At 46.3% G+C, this 20115-nt stretch overlaps 1 protein-coding gene across 1 annotated transcript in view; it reads left to right on the top strand.

Annotated features, from left to right (window-relative positions):
* parp9 (poly(ADP-ribose) polymerase family member 9) overlaps nucleotides 1-20115 on the top strand; it is a 123593-nt gene that overhangs the window by 31840 nt on the left and 71638 nt on the right. Inside the window, exons 2-6 of the mRNA XM_070873614.1 lie at nucleotides 590-1515; nucleotides 3674-3895; nucleotides 3983-4195; nucleotides 11664-11721; nucleotides 14210-14409. Coding sequence (XP_070729715.1) covers nucleotides 590-1515; nucleotides 3674-3895; nucleotides 3983-4195; nucleotides 11664-11721; nucleotides 14210-14409 — 1619 coding nt within the window. The remainder of the gene's footprint in view (nucleotides 1-589; nucleotides 1516-3673; nucleotides 3896-3982; nucleotides 4196-11663; nucleotides 11722-14209; nucleotides 14410-20115) is intronic.

Here is a 20115-nt window from a genome sequence, read left to right as displayed (position 1 = left end):
AGATGGACCAGCTGTTCTTTTCCTGTCTGTCATTTTATATGTTCGTATTTAATACAAGGAAAAATGTGAAAGTGTTTACATATTTCTTTGTGCAAAGTGCAATCTTTGCTTACTGATCCACATTACTTACAATCTATATAATAACAAGAAATTGAAAAGTGGACCTTTACTATTTTTCTTTTATTAAGGGTGTGTTTGTTAATATGGTTGAATATATAGATACCTTTTGCATTTTGTGATGAGAAAGGAGAGGTGATTCTAGGGATCTAAGCAAAAAAGCCTATCCCGTAGTTTTCACTCGAATGAATTGTACCTGATAAAATGATACATTTCTGCCTTCCTTTTGACTCAATTTTAAGGCACATTGCTTTAATATTTGTTGTCTGCATTCTGGTAACTCCTAGTGATGTTGGATGTATTACAAAATGATTTAAGATAAATAAAATGGAAATTAATGGGAAGGAAATACTCTGTTTCCATGTTGTGAAATGAGCTTTAATGAAGCAGAAACAGATTGACATCGTAGCTGCAGACTTCTAGCATCATGTGACTATCCAAAGATTGTTTTTAATTGTTGTGTTCCAAGTAGGTGAATACCAGACGAGAACTGGAAATGAAGTCTTGAGCCAGCAGGAAATATGTATTGAGATTCCACTTGAAAATGATGCTGTTCAATTTATTCAGCAGCACAAGACGGTGCTACATGAAATCATTAAAAGCAAGTTTGACTGCATTGCTACAGTTTGTAAAAATGAAAATCTGCCATCAATTCCTGCAACAACATATGCTTCTGATGAAGATTTAAGTCCTGTTGAAATAACCTCTTTACCGGCTGGAGTCAGATACATGAAGACCCTATCAGGCGGGTTTCGTATTTTTGTATGTTTGGATGATCTGACAAAACATAAGGTAGATGCCGTAGTGAATACTGCCAATGAATATTTAAAACATGACCAAGGACTTGCTCGTGCTTTGGCAAGAACAGCTGGCCGTGAATTTGAAGTTGAAAGTAACAACATTGTACAAGTACGTGGGGCAGTGCCAGTTGGTTCTGCAGTTGTCACAGGGGCTGGATGCCTCCCATTTAAAAAGGTCATTCATGCAGTGGGCCCTATTTGGGGTAAACATCCAAGTTCAAAAAGTGATCGCCTACTCATGTCCGCCATCAGAAATAGCCTTGTGCTGGCAAATGAGTTGCAAATGACCTCAATTGCCATACCTGCAGTGAGTTCTGGAGATGGTTTCCCATTACAAAGGTGTGCAGAATTGATAGTAAATGCAATTAAAACGTTTCATGGGACATGGCAGCTCACAGACCCTTTGAAAGAAATCCATTTAGTAAACTTCTGTAAGCCAACAGCTGAAGCAATACAAAATGCGTGTAAGAATTTGCTTGGTGATACAGAACAAAAACATTTGCTGAATGTGGATTTCACGCCAAATCGGATTCGAGATATATTTGAATTCGAGAAGCTTCATTTCGAAATCAAGAGAGAAAATATTGAAAATCAGAACGTATGTACAGTTTAATTTCCTTTGTTTAAAAATAGGCCTTTTGGCCATATTGAAATCATATAGAGGGTTACTGGATTATCCTGACTGAATAAATCAAATTCTGTTTTTATTATATGGAATTTTAGGATTTTTGCCGAAATAAACCCGGTCCAACAACTACCCCTAATTTGCAATTGAAAATAGCCTTTAAAGTCCTCGTGGTGCTTGTATCAGAGCCGGTGTTTGCGAGGGTCAAATCGCTTCCTCTTCCTGCACTGGTACATGGCCTTCCACATTTCTGCACCTGAAATGAAAGAGAGCTACAAGGAATAGCTTGTGGTGTGAAGGGAAAGCAGAGAGAGAGAGAGAGAGAGAAGTGGGTGGTGAATACATCTGCAGCTTTTCATACAGAGTGTGTGGAATGAGATAGAAGTCAGAAAGGACAAATAAGATGAGGGTATAAAGAAACCCTCCGCAATGTTTCCTCCAGGATTGTCAGTCACCACAGCCGTGACTCTGACCATGTCCATGATGACAAGCACGCTTGGGAGCAGGGATTGTGCAGGCTTGCTCCTTCTCCTCCAATGTCAGCTTGCTGATTTGGGTTGTGTGCAACCATTTCTTGCAAGAAAGAAGTGAGTGTATTGGTGAAAGTCTTGTGAGATGTTTGGAGAATGTGGTTATCATGGTAGAATAGCTGATAGTGTGTAAAATGTGAGTTCGGGGTAAGTGAGGGTTGCAATAATGGATATGTGTGAATAGTAGGAGGAGGTGTGGTTCAGTGATTGTAGTGATATTAAGTGGGGTAGGAGAGTCTTATGAGTCTTGCAATTAGTGAGGTTGTTAGTGGTGTAGCTAAGAGCAGTATTCTTACCTTAATCAGGAGGCTTTGAGGGTGTCCTTGAAACGTTTCCTCTGCCCACCTGGAGCTCACTTGCCGTGTCGGAGTTCCGAGTAGAGTGCTTGCTTTGGGAGTCTTGTGTCAGGCGTGCGAACAATGTGGCCCGCTCAATGGAGCTGATCGAGTGTACTCAGTGCTTCGATGCTGGGGATGTTGGCCTGATCGAGGACGCTAACGTTGGTGCATCTATCCTCCCAGAGGATTTGCAGCATCTTGTGGAGACAGCGTTGGTGGTATTTCTCCAGCGATTTGAGCTTTCTACTGTATATGGACCTCGTCTCTGAGCCACTCTCAAAGCCTCCTTGATAAAATGTAACATCCCCACTGACACCTGAGAGTCCCTGGCCAAAGACTGCCCTAAGTGTAGGAAGAGCATCCGAGAGGGCACTGAGCACCTCGAGTCGCGTCGCCGAGAGCATGCAGAAAGCAAGCGCAGGCAGCGGAAGGTGTGTGCGGCAAACCAGTCTTCCCACCCACCATTTCCTTCAATGACCTTTGACAGAGACTGTAATTCCTGTATTGGACTGTTCAGTCACCTAAGAACTCACTTTCAGAGCGGAAGCAAGTCTTCCTCGATTTCAAGGGACTGCCTATGATGATGATCTTACCATAACAACTCGAGTGAGATCATTGAATTTCTTTTGGCATTGTAGCCATCCTGAGTGCTAGGCTCCTGGCGTTCACATACTCTGCAATCTCTTCCTACTGGTGGCGGAGTTGATACCTAGGGCGACTTCTTGCCCCAGGAGGAAGAAGATGTTCCTTCTGCTATCCACTGCCTCCCAGGTAACATTTGCGAATCTTGGTGCCCGCCCAGTGCTTGCTTCAGCCAGCCAAATCTCTGTTTCCAATTGCGCTTCTCTGCTATCTGCTGCCGGAATGCACCTCCCCTTTAAGGGCTTCTTGATGTCATTCAGTGCTGTGATACCTGGACCCCTTACAGGCATGCACCAACGAGTAGCACGGGTAGCGCTGGCTGCATGCCTAATTCATGATAACGATCAGGCAAAGCGAATATGGTTTGAGTTAATTAAAACCGGTGGGTTCAGTGCGCTCCACCCCACCCCCACCCCCCACCCGACCGCAGTGTAGTCAAATCCAGGCGTAATTGGATTTCTAGGCCATTATCTTTAATATAGCTGAATTTTGATTTTTCTGTAATAAAGTCCATTTCTGTTGGTAAAATGTTAATATTCATGAATGTCGACAGGAATTTAAATGAAAGATCTGAAAAGTTGAAAGAAGTTACTTTTGTGACTTTTTTTTGCCTTAAAACAGACTGATGTGATTGTGAACACAATATCTAGGGACCTAAATCTGAATTTGTACAGGGTTTCCAAAGCAATTGCAGAAAAAGCTGGTCCAGACCTTCAAAAGGAGCTTTATAGAATTACAAAGACAGAACTAATATCTTTTGGAGAAGTATTAAAAACACCAGGATTTCAATTGAGTTGTGACTATGTGTACCATGCAGTGTATTCTCCAAATGAGTCACAAAAGGTAGGCACTATTCCATATTTTAAACATAAATGTATAATTTAATCTAGCATATCCTTGTTGGATACAGTTCTTTTTTTTCCGCTAAAGGTTCTGAAGAAGATTATTTGCAAATGTTTGGAGCTTGTAAAAGAAGATAATATTCGTTCAATTGCATTTCCTATAACAACTGATGCAAAATTATCAAAGAAGGTGGCAAAACTTTTGATTGAAGAAATTATTAATTTTGTTGAATTCAATGAAAACACTAGACTTGCTACTGTTTATTTCGTGCTTCATCCAGCAGAAACAGAAATTTATGAGGTAATGTCGTAAGAAATCAATCTAAGACTATAAGTTTTAAGTAGCTCATTAAAAAAATTATTAATGGCTCTTCTATTACATTGCTCACGGTAAATCATATGATTTTTTTTTGTAATTACAACAATGCACTATGATGAAATGCACAATATATTCTGCAGTTGAACTTCAGTAGTGCTGCTTATGTCCAAAAATTAGAAGCTAATTAGGGTAGACATTGGTATGCATTGCTCCCGGTTATACCAGTTTGTGCACTTCCTGTTGAAGGAGTCCTGTGGAACATTTGTTCCCATTGAGCACGGTGGGAGCCAGCCTGCCCCGTCCAGGATTCTGAAGTGGCACCTGCACCGCCAACCAAAGATAAGATTGAATTTTTTTAAAGTAACCTTAATGTGGAGCCAGGAGGAGCAGGAGTGCCTCACTGATTCCACAGTCCTGGTGATTGCCCCCACTGGTCGCCCTCACCGTTACTATGGTGTAACTCGGACTACAAGTTCCGGAGTCCGCATGGGCGCAGTTAAATGTGGAAATCCAGAAGTTGCTGTTTGATTTGCCCTGCTCCTACACAAGTGGTGCTCCGCTGGTACCTCACTGATAGATTTGACATTCAAATCCATGCAAGGGCATGGCGTTGCTGTACGTACCCATTAGTTATTCACTAAACATGTCATAAAAGGTCAGCGCTGATGGATTCAGGTGTAAGTGAATTTTTAACGGTGTGACAAGTCTTAATTACTGCCGAACCTCTCTGGCACTGAAAATTTAATTTTATAAGTGTGCAGTCTCATTCTTTTAGAATTTAATTATTGTTGAAGATTCTTATAAATTAAAATTTTTAAATGCTTTACTTTTTCTTTCTGTCTGTTATCTCTCTCTCTCTCTCTTAATCCCACCTTTCTTTCCCCCTCTTTATATTGCTTTCTGATTTTACAATGAATAAAATATTCTAATTTATACTTCCTGGTTTAGATTCTGCCTGTCTCAGTGAGGATTCTTCAATCTGATTTGTTGAAGAGCCACATTGTTGCTTCCTCTGCTCACATATGCCACAGAACCCCTATAGAGGGCACCCCGCTGAGGCTGAGGCTCTTTTCTCACGAAAAGAGAAGACTGAGGGGTGACCTAATAGAGAATCTTTAAGATTCTGAAAGGATTTGATAGGGTATACATAGAAAAAATATTTCCAATTGTGGGGAAGATCAAATCCAGGAGTCGTAAGTATAAGATAGTCACTAATAGAGAATTCAGGAGAAACTTCTTTACCAAGAGAGTGGTTTGAATGTGGAACTTGCTATCTCTTAGAGTAGTTGAGGTGAATAACACAGGCTAAGTGAGTGAGCAAAGATTTGGCAGATGGAGTATAATGTTGGAAAGTGTGAGGTCATGCACCTTGGCAGAAAAAAAACAAAGAGCAAGTTATTATTTAAATGGAGAAAGACTGCAAAGTGCTGCAGTACAGTGGGACCTGGGGGTACTTGTGCATGAAACACAAAAGGATAGTATGCAGGTACAGCAAGTGATCAGGAAGGCCAATGGAATCTTGGCCTTATTGCAAAGGGGTTGGAGTATAAAAGCAGGGAAGTCTTGTTACAGCTATACAGGGTATTGGTGAAGCCAAACCTGGAATACTGCGTGCAATTTTGGTTTCCATATTTACGTAAGGATATACTTGCTTTGGAGGCAGTTCAGAGAAAGTTCACTAGGTTGATTCCGGAGATGAGAGGGTTGACTTATGAGGAAATGTTGAGTAGGTTGAAACATAGAAACATAGAAAAATAGGTGCAGGAGTAGGCCATTCGGCCCTTTGAGCCTGCACTGCCATTCAATAAGATCATGGTTGATCATTTCTTCAGTACCCCTTTCCTGCTTTCTCTCCATACCCCTTGATCCCCTTAACTGTAAGAGCCATATCTAACTCCCTCTTGAATATATCCAGTGAACTGGCATCAACAACTCTCTGCGGCAGGGAATTCCACAGGTTAACAACTCTCTGAGTGAAGAAGTTTCTCCTCATCTCAGTCTAAATGGCCTACCCCTTATCCTAAGACTATGCCCCTGGTTCTGAACTTCCCGAACATTGGGAACATTCTTCCCGCATCTAACCTGTCCAGTCCCGTCAGATTCTTTTATGTTTCTATGAGATCCCCTCATCCTTCTAAACTCCAGTGAATAAAGGCCCAGTTGATCCAGTCTCTCCTCACATGACAGCCCAGCCATCCCTGGAATCAGTCTGGTGAACCTTCGCTGCACTCCCTCAATAGCAAGAACATCCTTCCTCAGACTAGGAGACCAAAACTTAACACAGCTGAGGCCTCACTAAGGCTTTGTACAACTGCAGTAAGACCTCCCTGCTTCTATATTCAAATCCCCTAGCTATGAAGGCCAACAAACCATTTGCCTTCTTCATCGCCTGCTGTACCTGCGTGCCCACTTTCAGTTACTGATGAACCATGGCACCCAGGTCTCGTTGCACCTCCCCTTTTCCTAGTCTGCCGCCATTCAGATAATATTCTGCCTTCGTGTTTTTGCCCCCCAAATGGATAACCTCACATTTATCCACATTATACTGCATCTGCCATGCATTTGCCCACTCAGCTAACCTGTCCAAGTCACCCTTCAGCCTCTTAGCGTCCTCCTCACAGCTCACTCCGCCACCCAGTATAGTGTCATCTGCAAACTTGGAGATATTACACTCTATTCCTTCATCCAAATTGTTAATGTATATTGTAAAGAGCTGAGGTCCCAGCACTGAGCCCTGCGGCACTCCACTAGTCACTGCCTGCCATTCTGAAAAGGACCCGTTTATCCCGACTCTCTGCTTCCTGTCTGCCAACCAGTTCCCTATCCACGTCAGTATATTACCCCAAATACCATGTGCTTTGATTTTGCACAACAATCTCTTGTGCAGACCTTGTCAAAAGCCTTCTGAAAGTCCAAATACACCACATCCACTGGTCCTCCCTTGTCCACTCTGCTAGTTACATCCTCAAAAAATTCTAGAAGATTCGTCAAGCATGATTTCCCTTTCATAAATCCATGCTGACTTGACCCAATCCTGTCACCGCTTTCCAAATGCGCTGCTATTTCGTCCTTCATTATTGATTCCAACATTTTCCCCACTACTGATGTCAAGCTCCAGTCCATGGGAACTGATCCAGAGTCGATAGACTGTTGGAAAATGATCACCAATGCATCCACTATTTCTAGGGCCACTTCCTTGAGCACTCTGGGATGCAGACTATCAGGCCCCGGGGATTTATCGGTCTTCAATCCCATTAATTTCCCTAACACAATTTCCCGCCTAATAAGGATATCCTTCAGTTCCTCCTTCTCAGTAGACCCACTGTCCCCTAGTACCTTCGGAAGGTTATTTGTATTTTCCTTCATGAAGGCAGAACCGAAGTATTGGTTCAATTGGTCTGCCATTTCTTTGTTCCCCATTATAATTTCACCTGAATCCAACTGCAAGGGACCTACGTTTGTTTTTACTTATCTTTTTCTCTTCACATATTTATAGAAGTATAGAAGCGTTTGCAGTCGGTTTTTATATTCCCTGCAAGCTTCCTCTCATACTCTATTTTCCCCTTCTTAATTAAACCCTTAGTCCTCCTCTGTTGAATTCTAAATTTCTCCCAGTCCTCAGGTTTGTTGCTTTTTCTAGCCAATTTATATGCCTCTTCCTTGGCTTTAACACTATCCTTAATTTCCTTTGTTAGCCATGGTTGAGCCACCTTCCCGGTTTTATTTTTACTCCAGGCAGAGATGTACATTTGCTGAAGTTCACCCATGTGATCTTTAAATGTTTGCCATTGCTTATCCACCGTCAACCCTTTTAGTATCGTTTGCCACAGTCTATTCTAGCCAATTCACGTCTCATACCATCGAAGTTACCTTTCCTTAAGTTCAGGACCCTAGTTTCCTTTGTCACTCTCCATCTTAATAAGGAATTCTACCATATTGTGGTCACTTTTCCCCAAGGGGCCTCGCACAACAAGATTGCTAATTAGTCCCTTCTCATTACAGAATACCCAGTCTAGGATGACCAGCTCCCTGGTTGGGTTACTCGATATATTGGTCTAGAAAACCATCCCTAATACACTCCAGGAAATCCTCCTCCACCACATTGCTACCAGTTTGGTTAGCCCAATCAATATGTAGATTAAAGTCGCCCATGATCACTGCTGTGACTTTATTGCACACATCCCTTATTTCTTGTTTGATGCTGTCCCCAACCTCACTACTACTGTTTGGTGGTCTATACACACCACCCACTAGCGTTTTCTGCCCTTTGGAATTCCGCAGCTCCATCCATAGCGATTCCACTTCATCCAGGCTAATGTCCTTCCTTACAATTGCATTGATTTCATCTTTAACCAGCAATGCCACCCCGCCTCCTTTTCCTTTCTGTCTATCCTTCCTAAATGCTGAATACCCCTGGATCTTGAGTTCCCAGCCTTGGTCCCCCTGGAACCATGTCTCCGTGATGCCAATCACATCATATCCGTTAACTGCTATCTGCGCAGTTAATTCATCCACCTTATTCCGAATACTCCTCGCATTGAGGCACAGAGCCTTCAGGCTTGTTTTTTTAACACACTTTGTCCCTTTAGAATTTGGCTGTAATGTGGCCCTTTTTGTTTTTTGCCTTGGGTTTCTCTGCCCTCCACTTTTACTATTCTCCTTTCTATATTTTGCTTCTGCCTTCTTTTTACTTCCCTCTGTCTCTCTGCATAGATTCCCATCCCCCTGCCATATTAGTTTAACTCTTTCCCAACAGTGCTAGCAAACAGTCCCCCTAGGATATTGGTTCCGGTCCTGCCCAGGTGCAGACCGTCTGGTTTGTACTGGTCCCACCTCCCGCAGAACCGGTTCCAATGTCCCAGGAATTTGAATCCCTCCCTCTGCACCACTCCTCAAGCCACGTATTCATCTGAGCTATCCTGCGATTCCTACTCTGACTAGCATGTGGCACTGGTAGCAATCCTGAGATTACTAATTTTGAGGTCCTACTTTTTAACTTCGCTCCTGGCTCCTTAAATTCACCTCGTAGGACCTCATCCCGTTTTTTTACCCATGTCATTGGTACCTATATGCACGACGACAACTGGCTGTTCACCCTCCCTTTTTAGAATGCCCTGCACCCGCTCCGAGATACCCTTGACCCTTGCACCAGGGAGGCAACATACCATCCTGGAGCCTCGGTTGCGGCTGCAGAAATGCCTATCTATTCCCCTTACAATTGAATCCCCTATCACTATCGCTCTCCCACTCTTTTTCCTGCCCTCCTGTGCAGCAGAGCCAGCCATGGTGCCATGAACTTGGCTGCTGCTGCTCCCCTGATGAGTCATCCCCCTCAACAGTTCTCATAGCGGTGTATCTGTTTTGCAGGGGGATGACCGTAGGGGATCCCTGCACTACCTTCCTCGCACTGCTCTTCCTGTTGATCTTCCATTCCCTATCTGGCTGTGTACCCTTTACCTGCGGTAAGACCAACTCACTAAACGTGCTATTCACGTAATTCTCAGCATCGTGCATGCTCGAGAGTGAATCCACCCGCAGCTCCAGTTCCGCAACGCGGTTCGTCAGGAGCTGGAGGCGGATACACTTCCCGCACATGTAGGTGTCCCTGATTTCCCACTTAGTACAGGAGGAGCATAACACGTGTCCGAGCTCTCCTGCCATGACTTAACCCTTAGATACACTTAAACTGGCAATAACAATGCTAAAGGTTACTTACTGCTATAGAAAAGAAAAAAGAAAAGCTAAAAGTTTGGGCCTCTACTCATTGGAATTCAGAAGAATGAGAGGTGATCTTATCGAAACGTATAAGATTATGAGGGGACTTGACAAGGTGGATGCAGAGAGGATGTTTCCAAAGATGGGAGAGACTAGAACTAGAGGGCATAATCTTAGAATAAAGGGCCGCCCATTTAAAATTAAGATGAGGAGAAATTTCTTCTCTCAGAGGATTGTAAATCTGTGGAATTCGCTGCCGCAGAGAGCTGTGGAAGCTGGGACGTTGAATAAATTTAAGACAGAAATAGACAGTTTCTTAAACGATAAGGGGATAAGGGGCTATGGGGAGCGGGCAGGGAAGTGGAGCTGAGTCCATGATCAGGTCAGCCATGATATTGAATGACGGAGCAGGCTCGAGGGGCCATATGGCCTACTCCTGTTCCTATTTCTTATGTTCTTGTTATGTAATAAAGGCAATGCTGGATAAGCACATGAGGAAGAAAGGAATAGAAGGTTTATGCTGTTAGGGTTAGAAAAAGAGGGGTGGGAGGAGGCTCAGGTGGAACATGGAGCTTGGACTAGTTGGGCCGGATGGCCTATTTCCGTGCTGTACATCCTTTGCAAATGGAAGGTGAAGGTCCTATTGAAGTCTCTTCTTCCTCCAGGTGGCCCAGGAGACTTATCTGTTACACAAGAACATAAGAAGTAGCAGGTGTAGGCCATACGGCTCTTCGAGCCTGCTCTGTCATTCAATATCATGGCTGATCATCGACCTGAACTCCACTTTCCTGTCTGATCTCCATATCCCATAAGAACATAAGATGAACATAAGTTGAAGGCCAGTCTCGGCTGAGACCGTCAGTGGGAAGCCTTGTTCTGATCTTCAGGGCGCATTTGCCTTACTTTATCCTTGTTGGATCTTTGTGTTTCCTGGCTGGCACTGGTGAGCCCTCTCTTGACAGCAGGAATCCCTCCAGAAGCCCATTGTGCACATCAAATGAGTCACAACCCCGGAAAATGTGTTGGGCTGGAGCGAGCACGGAGGTGTGGGAGTAAGTGTTGCCCTTCTAAAAATTCCACCATGAAGAGAAAAATACAAGCCATTGTTTGCCTTTCCCTCTTTCACTCCTTTCTCTTTCCTTCTTTCCTTCTCTCTCTCTCTCTCTCTCTTCCCCTGTCTCATAACATAAGAAATAGGGACAGGAATAGGCCATTTGGCCCCTCATGGCTGATCTGATTTTGGGTTCAGCTCCACTTCCCTGCCTGCTCCCATAACCCTTCACTCCTTTATTGTTCAAAAATCTATCTCCACCTTAAATATATTCAATGACCCAACCTCCACAGCTCTCTAGGGCAGAGAATTCCACAGATTTACAGCTCTCTAAAAAGAAATTCCTCCTCATCTCAGTTCTCAGAGTTCTCCTCCCCCCACCCCCCACAATATTTTCATTGTACCTCATTGTAACTTTCTTTCACATTCTCACTCTGTTTAAATATATTTATTTGTCTCTGAGCTTCTCTTCTGAATGCCTCTTGTATATTTTCTATCTTTGTATTTATGCATTTCTTTCTTTCGCTTGATTTTCTGTCAGCTTCTCACACAATTGCCCCTTTTATTTTTCCTGTATGTTTTGTGCTTTGCCCATTTCAGCCTGTGTGAACACAAGCTGAAACCACAAGTAGAGCAAGTATTTATTTATTCTCTTGTAAATTTATTTGTTCGTGTATATATCAGTGGTTCAAAGCAACGTTGTTACCAATAGAAGTTGGAACTGAACTTTTGAAACAATTTGGTCAGTTTTGTGGTACTTGCTGATTGTACCTAGTGCATATCTGTTGTGCCATAATTCAGAAAGTTGTGACAACTCAGTCTCGTGATTATCCACTTCAAATAACTACCACCTTATAAACTAACCATGCTGATTAGAAACTAATCATAATTAGAGGCTCAACCCCCTACACAGCTGCCTGAAAAATCTCAGAAAAGTGGAGACCCAGAGTAACTGGGTCCCAACTTTATTCCGGTGGGTTCTGTTAGACTCCCACCAACATTACAGCAAGCATCCAGAAGTTGCCCCCCGCCCCCATCCCCTGAGAAATTTGGGAACCTCTGTTTTAAGTAGTTTGAGGTTTGGGTGAATTAAATGAAATCTTCATGAGGCCTGAAATAATTTTGTAAGCTAGAAGGTTCCAAACTGCCATTCAAGACTGAATAATGCATTAGTGATGCAACAATAACTCATTTTAGGAAGCCTTTAGTCATTTTAATATACTGTGCTGAACACAGCATCCACCATAGCTTTTTATTCTCACACTGCCACAATCTAAAAATAAATTGTGTTATGATTTGCTGGAGTAAGGTGTTCTGGTATTTATTTTGAAGTAACCATACAAAGTACTTCAGCAAGATAAATGTGGATGACACTAGTTCCTTTAGTCAGTTAATGTTGTACCTATTGTAGTTAAGTCAAGGGGGATAGAGTATAAAAGCAGAGAAGTCCTGCTCGAACTGTACAGGGTATTGGTGAGGCCACACCTGGAGTGCTGCATACAGTTTTGGTTTCCATATTTAAGGAAGGATATACTTGCATTGGAGGCTGTTCAGAGAAGGTTCACTAGGTTGATTCCGGAGATGAGGTAGGTTGACTTATGAAGATAGGTTGAGTAGCTTGGGCCTATACATCTTGGAGTTCAGAAGAATGAGAGGTGATCTTATTGAAACTTCTAAGATAATGAGGGGGCTCAACAAGGTGGATGCAGAGAGGATATTTCCACTCATAGGAGAAACTAAAACTAGGGGACATGGGGCTAGACTTTCCACTTTTGTGCAGATCGCCCCAAAATGGGCATTATTTCTAGTGTTGGCGGTAAATATGGGTTTTGAGATCGCCGGATTATCGCCCATTTTCAACACCCCAACTTTCCATTTTATAAAATGGGCATTATCGCGAGCGATCTGAAATGGGCGTTAGCATAAAAAATTTTGACCTTCTGCAGTAAAGTGTCGATGCCCATAGCAACATCATGGCCACGATCATTTCCCGTGTTTCAGGAGACCAGGGGTCATCATTACATGTGCAGAAGAGGAGAGAGAGAGGGAGCAGAGAGGAACTGAAAGCATGTGTGATGTGTGCTTGTTTGACTGTTTTGGGAGGTAGGAGGGAGATTTTCCAGCAACAAAAAGAATTCAGAGCACAAATAACATTGTTCCCACCGAGTTTTTTGCGGATTTTTTTTTTTTACTATGGAAGGGATGGAGGAGGCGATACAGCACGCTGTGGAGACTGATGCTGGCGGAAGCAGTGAGGTAGGAGAAGAACAATTGGAAGGACAACAAAGAGCGAGGAGATTCTCGGACGAGACAAATGCCTCCCTCCTGCAGGAGGTCAAGTCACGCTGGGGTCAATTGATCCAGGGTGGGCGTGGGAAGCCCACCCCAAAGGTCTACCAGAGGATATGGGCTTACATAGGCGAGGTGGTCTCGTCGGTGACCGACGAGGTGCGTGAGGGCAACCAATGCCACAAGCGATGGAACGACCTTTTCGGATCTGCCAGAGTAAGTATTACATTTATTTACATGTAATTATATATTTATATAATTTGAATTGTACATGTAATGAGTGATTAAAATCAGATGTGATGTCTTGCACTTATACCGGGACTGTTTTACTCAAAGCCTGCGCTCATGGTGTATGTCTTTAGGTAAAGAATGATAATTTTCATAATAATCATGATTACATCTGTCGGTTATGTGTTGTATCAGTCTCTGTGACAGTACCTAGCAATGATATCATGCAATGATCTCATGCCATGTCGTGCTGGTGTTACCTTTTACAGAAGAAGCTTTCGAGGAATAGGGCCGAGCAGAAGCGAACAATGGCGGGCCACCAGTAATCAGCAACCTCACCGATATTGAGGAGCGGGTGCTCGCACTAGTGGGGACTCACCCCCCGGTCGGCCATGCAAGCAGCTGCAGAACCTGATGTGATGCCACGTGAGTAAAGCATACACCATTGCGTGATGTAAAGTCAATAGATGTCACATCCACTCATATCCGACCAATAATATATGATAGATGAATGCTAAAAATATTTTCTAAATAATGATGGCCGCATGAGAATCATTGCAATGCAGAATTCAGTGATGGTCATGAAATGTGATGTCTGGAATGATTTTGATAGCGGTGGTGCTTTTGTCGTGCATATGCTGTGTGTTGCGCTGGACTCACCTTGTGACCCTAGCACCCCCTTCTCCTCGAATAATCTCATTTATGTTTTGCAGCTCAGTCAGCAGCCCGGCCCCATACAAGACGACCGAGCCCAGAAGGTGGGGGCACGGGGCCAGACTCGCTGGACAATCCTCCATCTGGTGCTGAGGAGCCCCGATTCTCGCCCGTGGATCTGCTGGGTCCCTCCTCCATGGATGACAGTGCCGACTTTGAAGAGCCTGCATCCCCAAACGTGGTTGGTTCAACGCAGCAGGTCTGCTCCACGAGCGGCAGATCTGAGCGGGGACATGGTAGACTTGTCCAGGAGGAGTGTTGACATAGGTCAGCAGATTCTATAGATAATGGGGGGCATATCCCAACAGCTGGCCAGCATGTCCGCCACCATGCCGGAGTACGTGCCATGGATGGCGGAGGCCCTGGAGGTGATAGCCAGGAACACTGGTGGCAGAGGCCTCCCAGTGGTCCCGGAGCGCCGCAGTGCACCCCAAGGTGCCGCACCCCCATTGCCAACGACACATGAGAGCCAAGAGGAAGATCTTGCTTCTGGCTCGGAGCATGTTTCCATCTCGGGATCGTCCTCGCCCGTATCCGTCCAACCAGCGGTTCTGCTGTCATCCCCACCGATGAAGCAGCACCTGAAGAGCTTGGAGCCAGGAGGGGAAAGGGTAGAGGTAGGGAGGAGAAGCGGGGATGGGGGGAAGGAAAGTGAGGTGCATGGCCGCAGGTGTAGTCTTGGTTGGATTTTTATGTTCTTGTTACTATTTTGTTGGGAGGTTTGCGGGAAGCGGGGAGGGGGCTACCTTGTTTTGCATTTGTGTTCTGTGTTGGAAATGTTGAACATTTGAATGATCTAAATGTTATAAATTTGTTGTGGGGTGGGGTGAGGGTGGGTTGGAGTGTTTTTTACTGTTATAATTATGATATCATACAAATGTTCTTATTAAATGTTTTTTATTTAACATAACCTTGTTATGCATTGTCTCAGATAGCTGCACCGTTACACACTGGTGATTTCTTAACATGAAATGGGATAATTAAACTATACTCGAATCAACTTAAATTTTAACTGTCACCAAGGTGATGCACACCATTGATGTCATCATCATCATAGGCAGTCCCTCGGGATCGAGGAAGATTGCTTCCACTCTTAGCATGAGTTCTTAGGTGGCTGTACAGTCCAATACGAGAACCACAGTCTCTGTCACAGGTGGGATAGATAGTCGTTGAGGGAAAGGGTGGGCAGGGAGCCTGGTTTGCCGCACGCTCCTTCCGCTGCCTGCGCTTGATTTCTGCATGCTCTCGGCGACGATACTAGAGGAGCTCAGCGCCCTCCCGAATACACTTCCTCCACTTAGGGCGGTCTATGGCCAAGGACTCCCAGGTGTCAGTGGGGATGTCGCACTTTATCAGGGATGCTTTGAGGGCGTCCTTGTTACATTTCCTCTGCCCGCCTTTGACTCGTTTGCCTTAGACGAGTTCCGAGTAGAGCGCTTGCTTTGGGAGTGTCGTGTCTGGCATGCAAACTACGTGGCATGCCCAACGGAGCTAATCAAGTGTGGTCAGTGCTTCAATGCTGGAGATATTGGCCTGGACGAGGACGCTAATGTTTATGCGTCTGTCCTCCCAGGGGATTTGCAGGATCTTGCGGAGACATCGCTGGTGGTATTTCTCCAGTGACTTGAGGTGTCTACTGTACATGGTCCACGTCTCTGAGCCATACAGGAGGGCGGGAATTACTACAGCCCTGTAGACCATGAGCTTGGTGACAGTTTTGAGGGACTGATCTTCAAACATTCTTTTCCTCAGACGGCTGAAGGCTGCACTGACGCACTGGAGGCGGTGTTGGATCTCATCATTAATGCTTGCTCTTGTTGATTGGAGGCTCCTGAGATAGGGGAAGTGGTCCACGTTGCCCGGGGCCACGCCGTAGATCTTGATGTTTGGGGGGAAGTGCTGTGCGGCGAGGACAGGCTGGTGTAGGACCTTTGTCTTACTAACGTTTAGTGTAAGGCCCATGTTTTCATACGCCTCGGTAAATACGTTGACTATGTCCTGGAGTTCAGCCATAGTGTGTACACAGACGCAGGCGTCGTCCGTGTAATGTAGCTCGACGACAGAGGTTGGAGTGGTCTTGGACCTGGCCTGGAGACGGTGAAGGTTGAACAGCTTCCCACTGGTTCCGTAGTTTAGCTCCACTCCAGCGGGGAGCTTATCAACTGTGAGGTGGAGCATGGCAGCGAGGAAGATTGAGAAGAGGGTTGGGGCAATGACGCAGCCCTGTTTGACCCCGGTCCGGACATGAATTGGGACTGTGAAGGATCCGTTGGTAAGGATCACGGCTTGCATGTCGTCGTGGAGCAGGCGGAGTATGATGACGTAATTTTGGGGGCATCCGAAACGGAGGAGGACGCTCCATAGACCCTCGCGGTTGACAGTGTCAAAGGCCTTTGTAAGGTTGAAGAAGGCCATGTATAAGGGCTGGCGCTGTTCCCTGCATTTTCCCTGCAGCTGTCGCGCTGCAAAAATCATGTCCGTTGTACCCTGGAGGGGACGAAATCCGCACTGCGACTCCGGGAGGAGCTCCTCGGCCATGGGGAGAAGACGGTTGAGGAGGACTCTAACGACGACTTTCCCAGTGGTTGATAGCTGGAGATTCCTCTGTAGTTGCCGCAGTCGGACTTGTCCCCTTTTTTAAAGATGGTCATGATCACAGCTTCTCTAAGATCTCCCGGCATGCTCTCCTCCCTCCAGATGAGATAGATGAGGTGGTGTATTCGCGCCAGTAATGCCTCTCCATACTTGAGTGCCTCAGCAGGGATTCCATCTGCTCCCATAGCCTTGTTTTTTAGCTGTCTTATGGCCTTTTCTACCTCATGCAGTGTTGGGGTCTCACTGAGGTGGTGGCGGGTAGCATGCTGCGGAATGGAGTCGAGAACATTCGAGTCAAAGGTAGAGTCTCAATTGAGGAGATCTTCCATGTGTTCCTTCCAGCGAGCCCTGACTGCTTCGATGTCCTTGATGAGTGTTTCCCCATTCTTGGCCAGGAGTGGTGTGGGGCCTTGGGAGTTTGGTCCATATGTGGCCTTGACTGTGGTGAAGAATCCTCGCACATCATGGCTGTCGGCCAGCTGCTGTATCTCCTGTGCTTTCTCCATCCACCACCTGTTCTTTAGGTCCCGGGTTTTTTCTTGGACCTTAGTCTGTAATGCTGCTTTGCTGCTCCCGAGTTGGGTTGCTGTTTAAGGCTCAGAAATGCCCTGCACTTGCAATCTATTAGTTCTTGAATCTCCTGATCATTCTCATCAAACCAGTCCTTGTGTTTCCTGGTTGAGTGACCGAGCGTCTCCTTGCAGACACTGGTTATGGAGGCCTGGAGGGCAGACCAAGCGCTATGGGCATTCTGCGTCTCGGGCTCATCAAGGCACGCCAGGTTAGCTGTGAGGCGCTGACTGTAAAGGGCTCTCTTAGCTGGGTCCTTAAGTGCCCCGGCATTGACTTTTTTGCGACACTGCTTCTGCAGTCCCCTTCGCTTTGGGGCTATGTTGATGTCAATGATGGATCGGATTAGGTGGTGGTCCGTCCAGCAGTCGTCAGCTCCTGTCATGGCACGGGTGATGCACATATCCTTGCGATCCCTGGCTTGGGTGATGACAGAGTTGAGCAGGTGGCCAGTGCTTGGAGCGAGGATGTTGCCACGATGCCTTGTATTTGTCTATCTGGCGGAACAAGGTGTTGATGATGACAAGTTCATGCTCTGGACATTTTGTCAGGAGTAGGGTACCGCTGGAGTTGGCTTTCCCTACCCCTAGGGAGGTGCTACCCCGATGCCCATCTTAAGGAGCCGTTGCCAAAAGTTAGGGCCTACCTCAGGCCTTCCACCAAACCGCACATCGGCATTTCCCGGCTGGACCTCCTGCTGACTCGACGCGACCTGGGCCTCCTGGCTGGACCTCCTGCAGCGGCTGGATGACTCGACGTGACCTGGACCTCCCGGCTGGACCCCCTGCAGTGGCTGGACGACTTGACGTGACCTGGACCTCCCGGCTGGACCTCCTGCGGCGACTGGGCAGCTGGACCTGGCTATTGGGCCTCCACCTCCTCCCCTGGATCTCTCCTTCCCCACTGATGGCCTGGCCTCCTCTCCTCCTCCAGCATGTGGTGAGTACAATGGCTGTGACCCCCCTGCCCCCCTATTCTGAACCCCAGTGCACTGCTGGCCTCTCCAATGCCTGCCCCCAACCAAGCCTTGGACCACCTACCACCAAGGGCGCTACCCAGCGCCGAGCTTGCGGCCAACACCTCGCCAGAGGCAATTAGGCCCATATAGCCATGCTTGGTCTCCAGTCGTCCTGGACCCCCTTGCCACTGGACCAAGACCTCGCTCAGCTAAGCCCATGTGTGTAGCCGGCATGCAACGATCACCCCATGTTAAAAGAAATCACGCACAGGCATTTTCCACTCCTCTAACATGAAGTTCGGGACCTGGAACGTCAGGACCCTCATGGACAACCCCAACAGCAACAGACCGGAACGCTGTACCGCCATAATTGCCCGGGAACTTAGACACTTTGACATCGACATCGCAGCCCTAAGCAAGACCGGGCGGGCAGGGGAAGGCCAGCTCAAGGAACATGGTGGAGGTTACACCTTCTTCTGGAAAGGCAAACCAGAGGCAGAACGCTGCCTCCACGGAGTCGGCTTTGCCATCAAAAACAAGCTTGTCGACCACCTCAAAGACTCCCCCTGCGGGACTAACGAACACCTCATATCGTTTCGACTCACCCTATCCCGGAACAGGTGCACCACAGTCATCAGTGCTTACGCCCCAACACTCGATACAACAGATGAGGCCAAAGAGGATTTTTACTCCAACCTCGAAAAATCCCTGACCTGCGTTCCCGCGGGGGACAAACTGATGCTTCTCAGCGACTTCAACGCCAGGGTCGGCTGGGACACTGACCTCTGGGGAGGCGTGATTGGCAGAGAGATTGACCATTGATGTATGAGCTGCAGACACAGCAATGTTGCAGCTTTGTAAATACCACCAATGTTATTTCAAGCAAAGCGCTCATTTATGAGCTGCTGACGTAAGAGTCTTGCAACAATGTAGCCACCACGGATCCTTTCCTGCGGTCTAGAGGGGGGCGGGAGCATGGTTTTATCATCAGCCTGATTGTCTGGCCCGAGGTCAGCGTCCACCTCCTCGTCCTTCTCTTCCTCTCTCTCCTGAAATGGACCGTCAGTCCCTTCTGGCAATTCTTGTCCCCTCCTGATAGCCAAGTTGTGCAGCATGGAGCACACTATCACGAATTGAGCTACCTGCTCAGGCTGGTATTGTAACGTGTGGCTCTGTGGCTCTTGTTGTATTGCTTCTCGGCTTCTGTCTGGGTGTTACGCAGGGGGCCATCAGTCAGGTGGCGAGGCCATATCCTTTGTCACCAAGCATCCAGCATTGACCTTGTGGCTGACTGGTAAACATGTCAGATACAGCGCTCTTACGCAGGATGTGAGCATCATGGATGCTGCCCGGAAATTTTGCATTCACTGCCATAATAATTTGCTGCTGGTCGACAATGACTTGCACATTCAGGCTTTGAAAAACCTCTGCATCCTGAAAAGGTGCCCGCATGGCGATGTGTGTACAGTCAATTGCTCTCTGCACCTTGGGGAAGGTAGCAATTCGATAGAATCCGGAGCCCTTTCAGTCGAAGCCTCCCTGGTCATAGGGAAGCTGATAAAGTCCATCCTGTGCGTAAAGGGCTTCAGTGACCTGTAGAATGCAGCAATATGTGGCATGCTGAGATATACCGCAAATGTCATCAGCTGAGGCCTGAAAGGAACCCGATACGTAGAACGAAAATACCGCGGTGACCTTGACCTCGACGGACAGTGTGATCCTGATGGTGCTGGCAGGCTGCACATCTCCCCTGATGAGCTGGCATATCTCACTGATAACCTC

This window comes from Pristiophorus japonicus, chromosome 3 (genome assembly GCF_044704955.1).
Source record: "Pristiophorus japonicus isolate sPriJap1 chromosome 3, sPriJap1.hap1, whole genome shotgun sequence".
NCBI classification, from domain to species: Eukaryota; Metazoa; Chordata; class Chondrichthyes; family Pristiophoridae; genus Pristiophorus; species Pristiophorus japonicus.
This window is presented reverse-complemented; position numbering and strand designations above follow the sequence as displayed.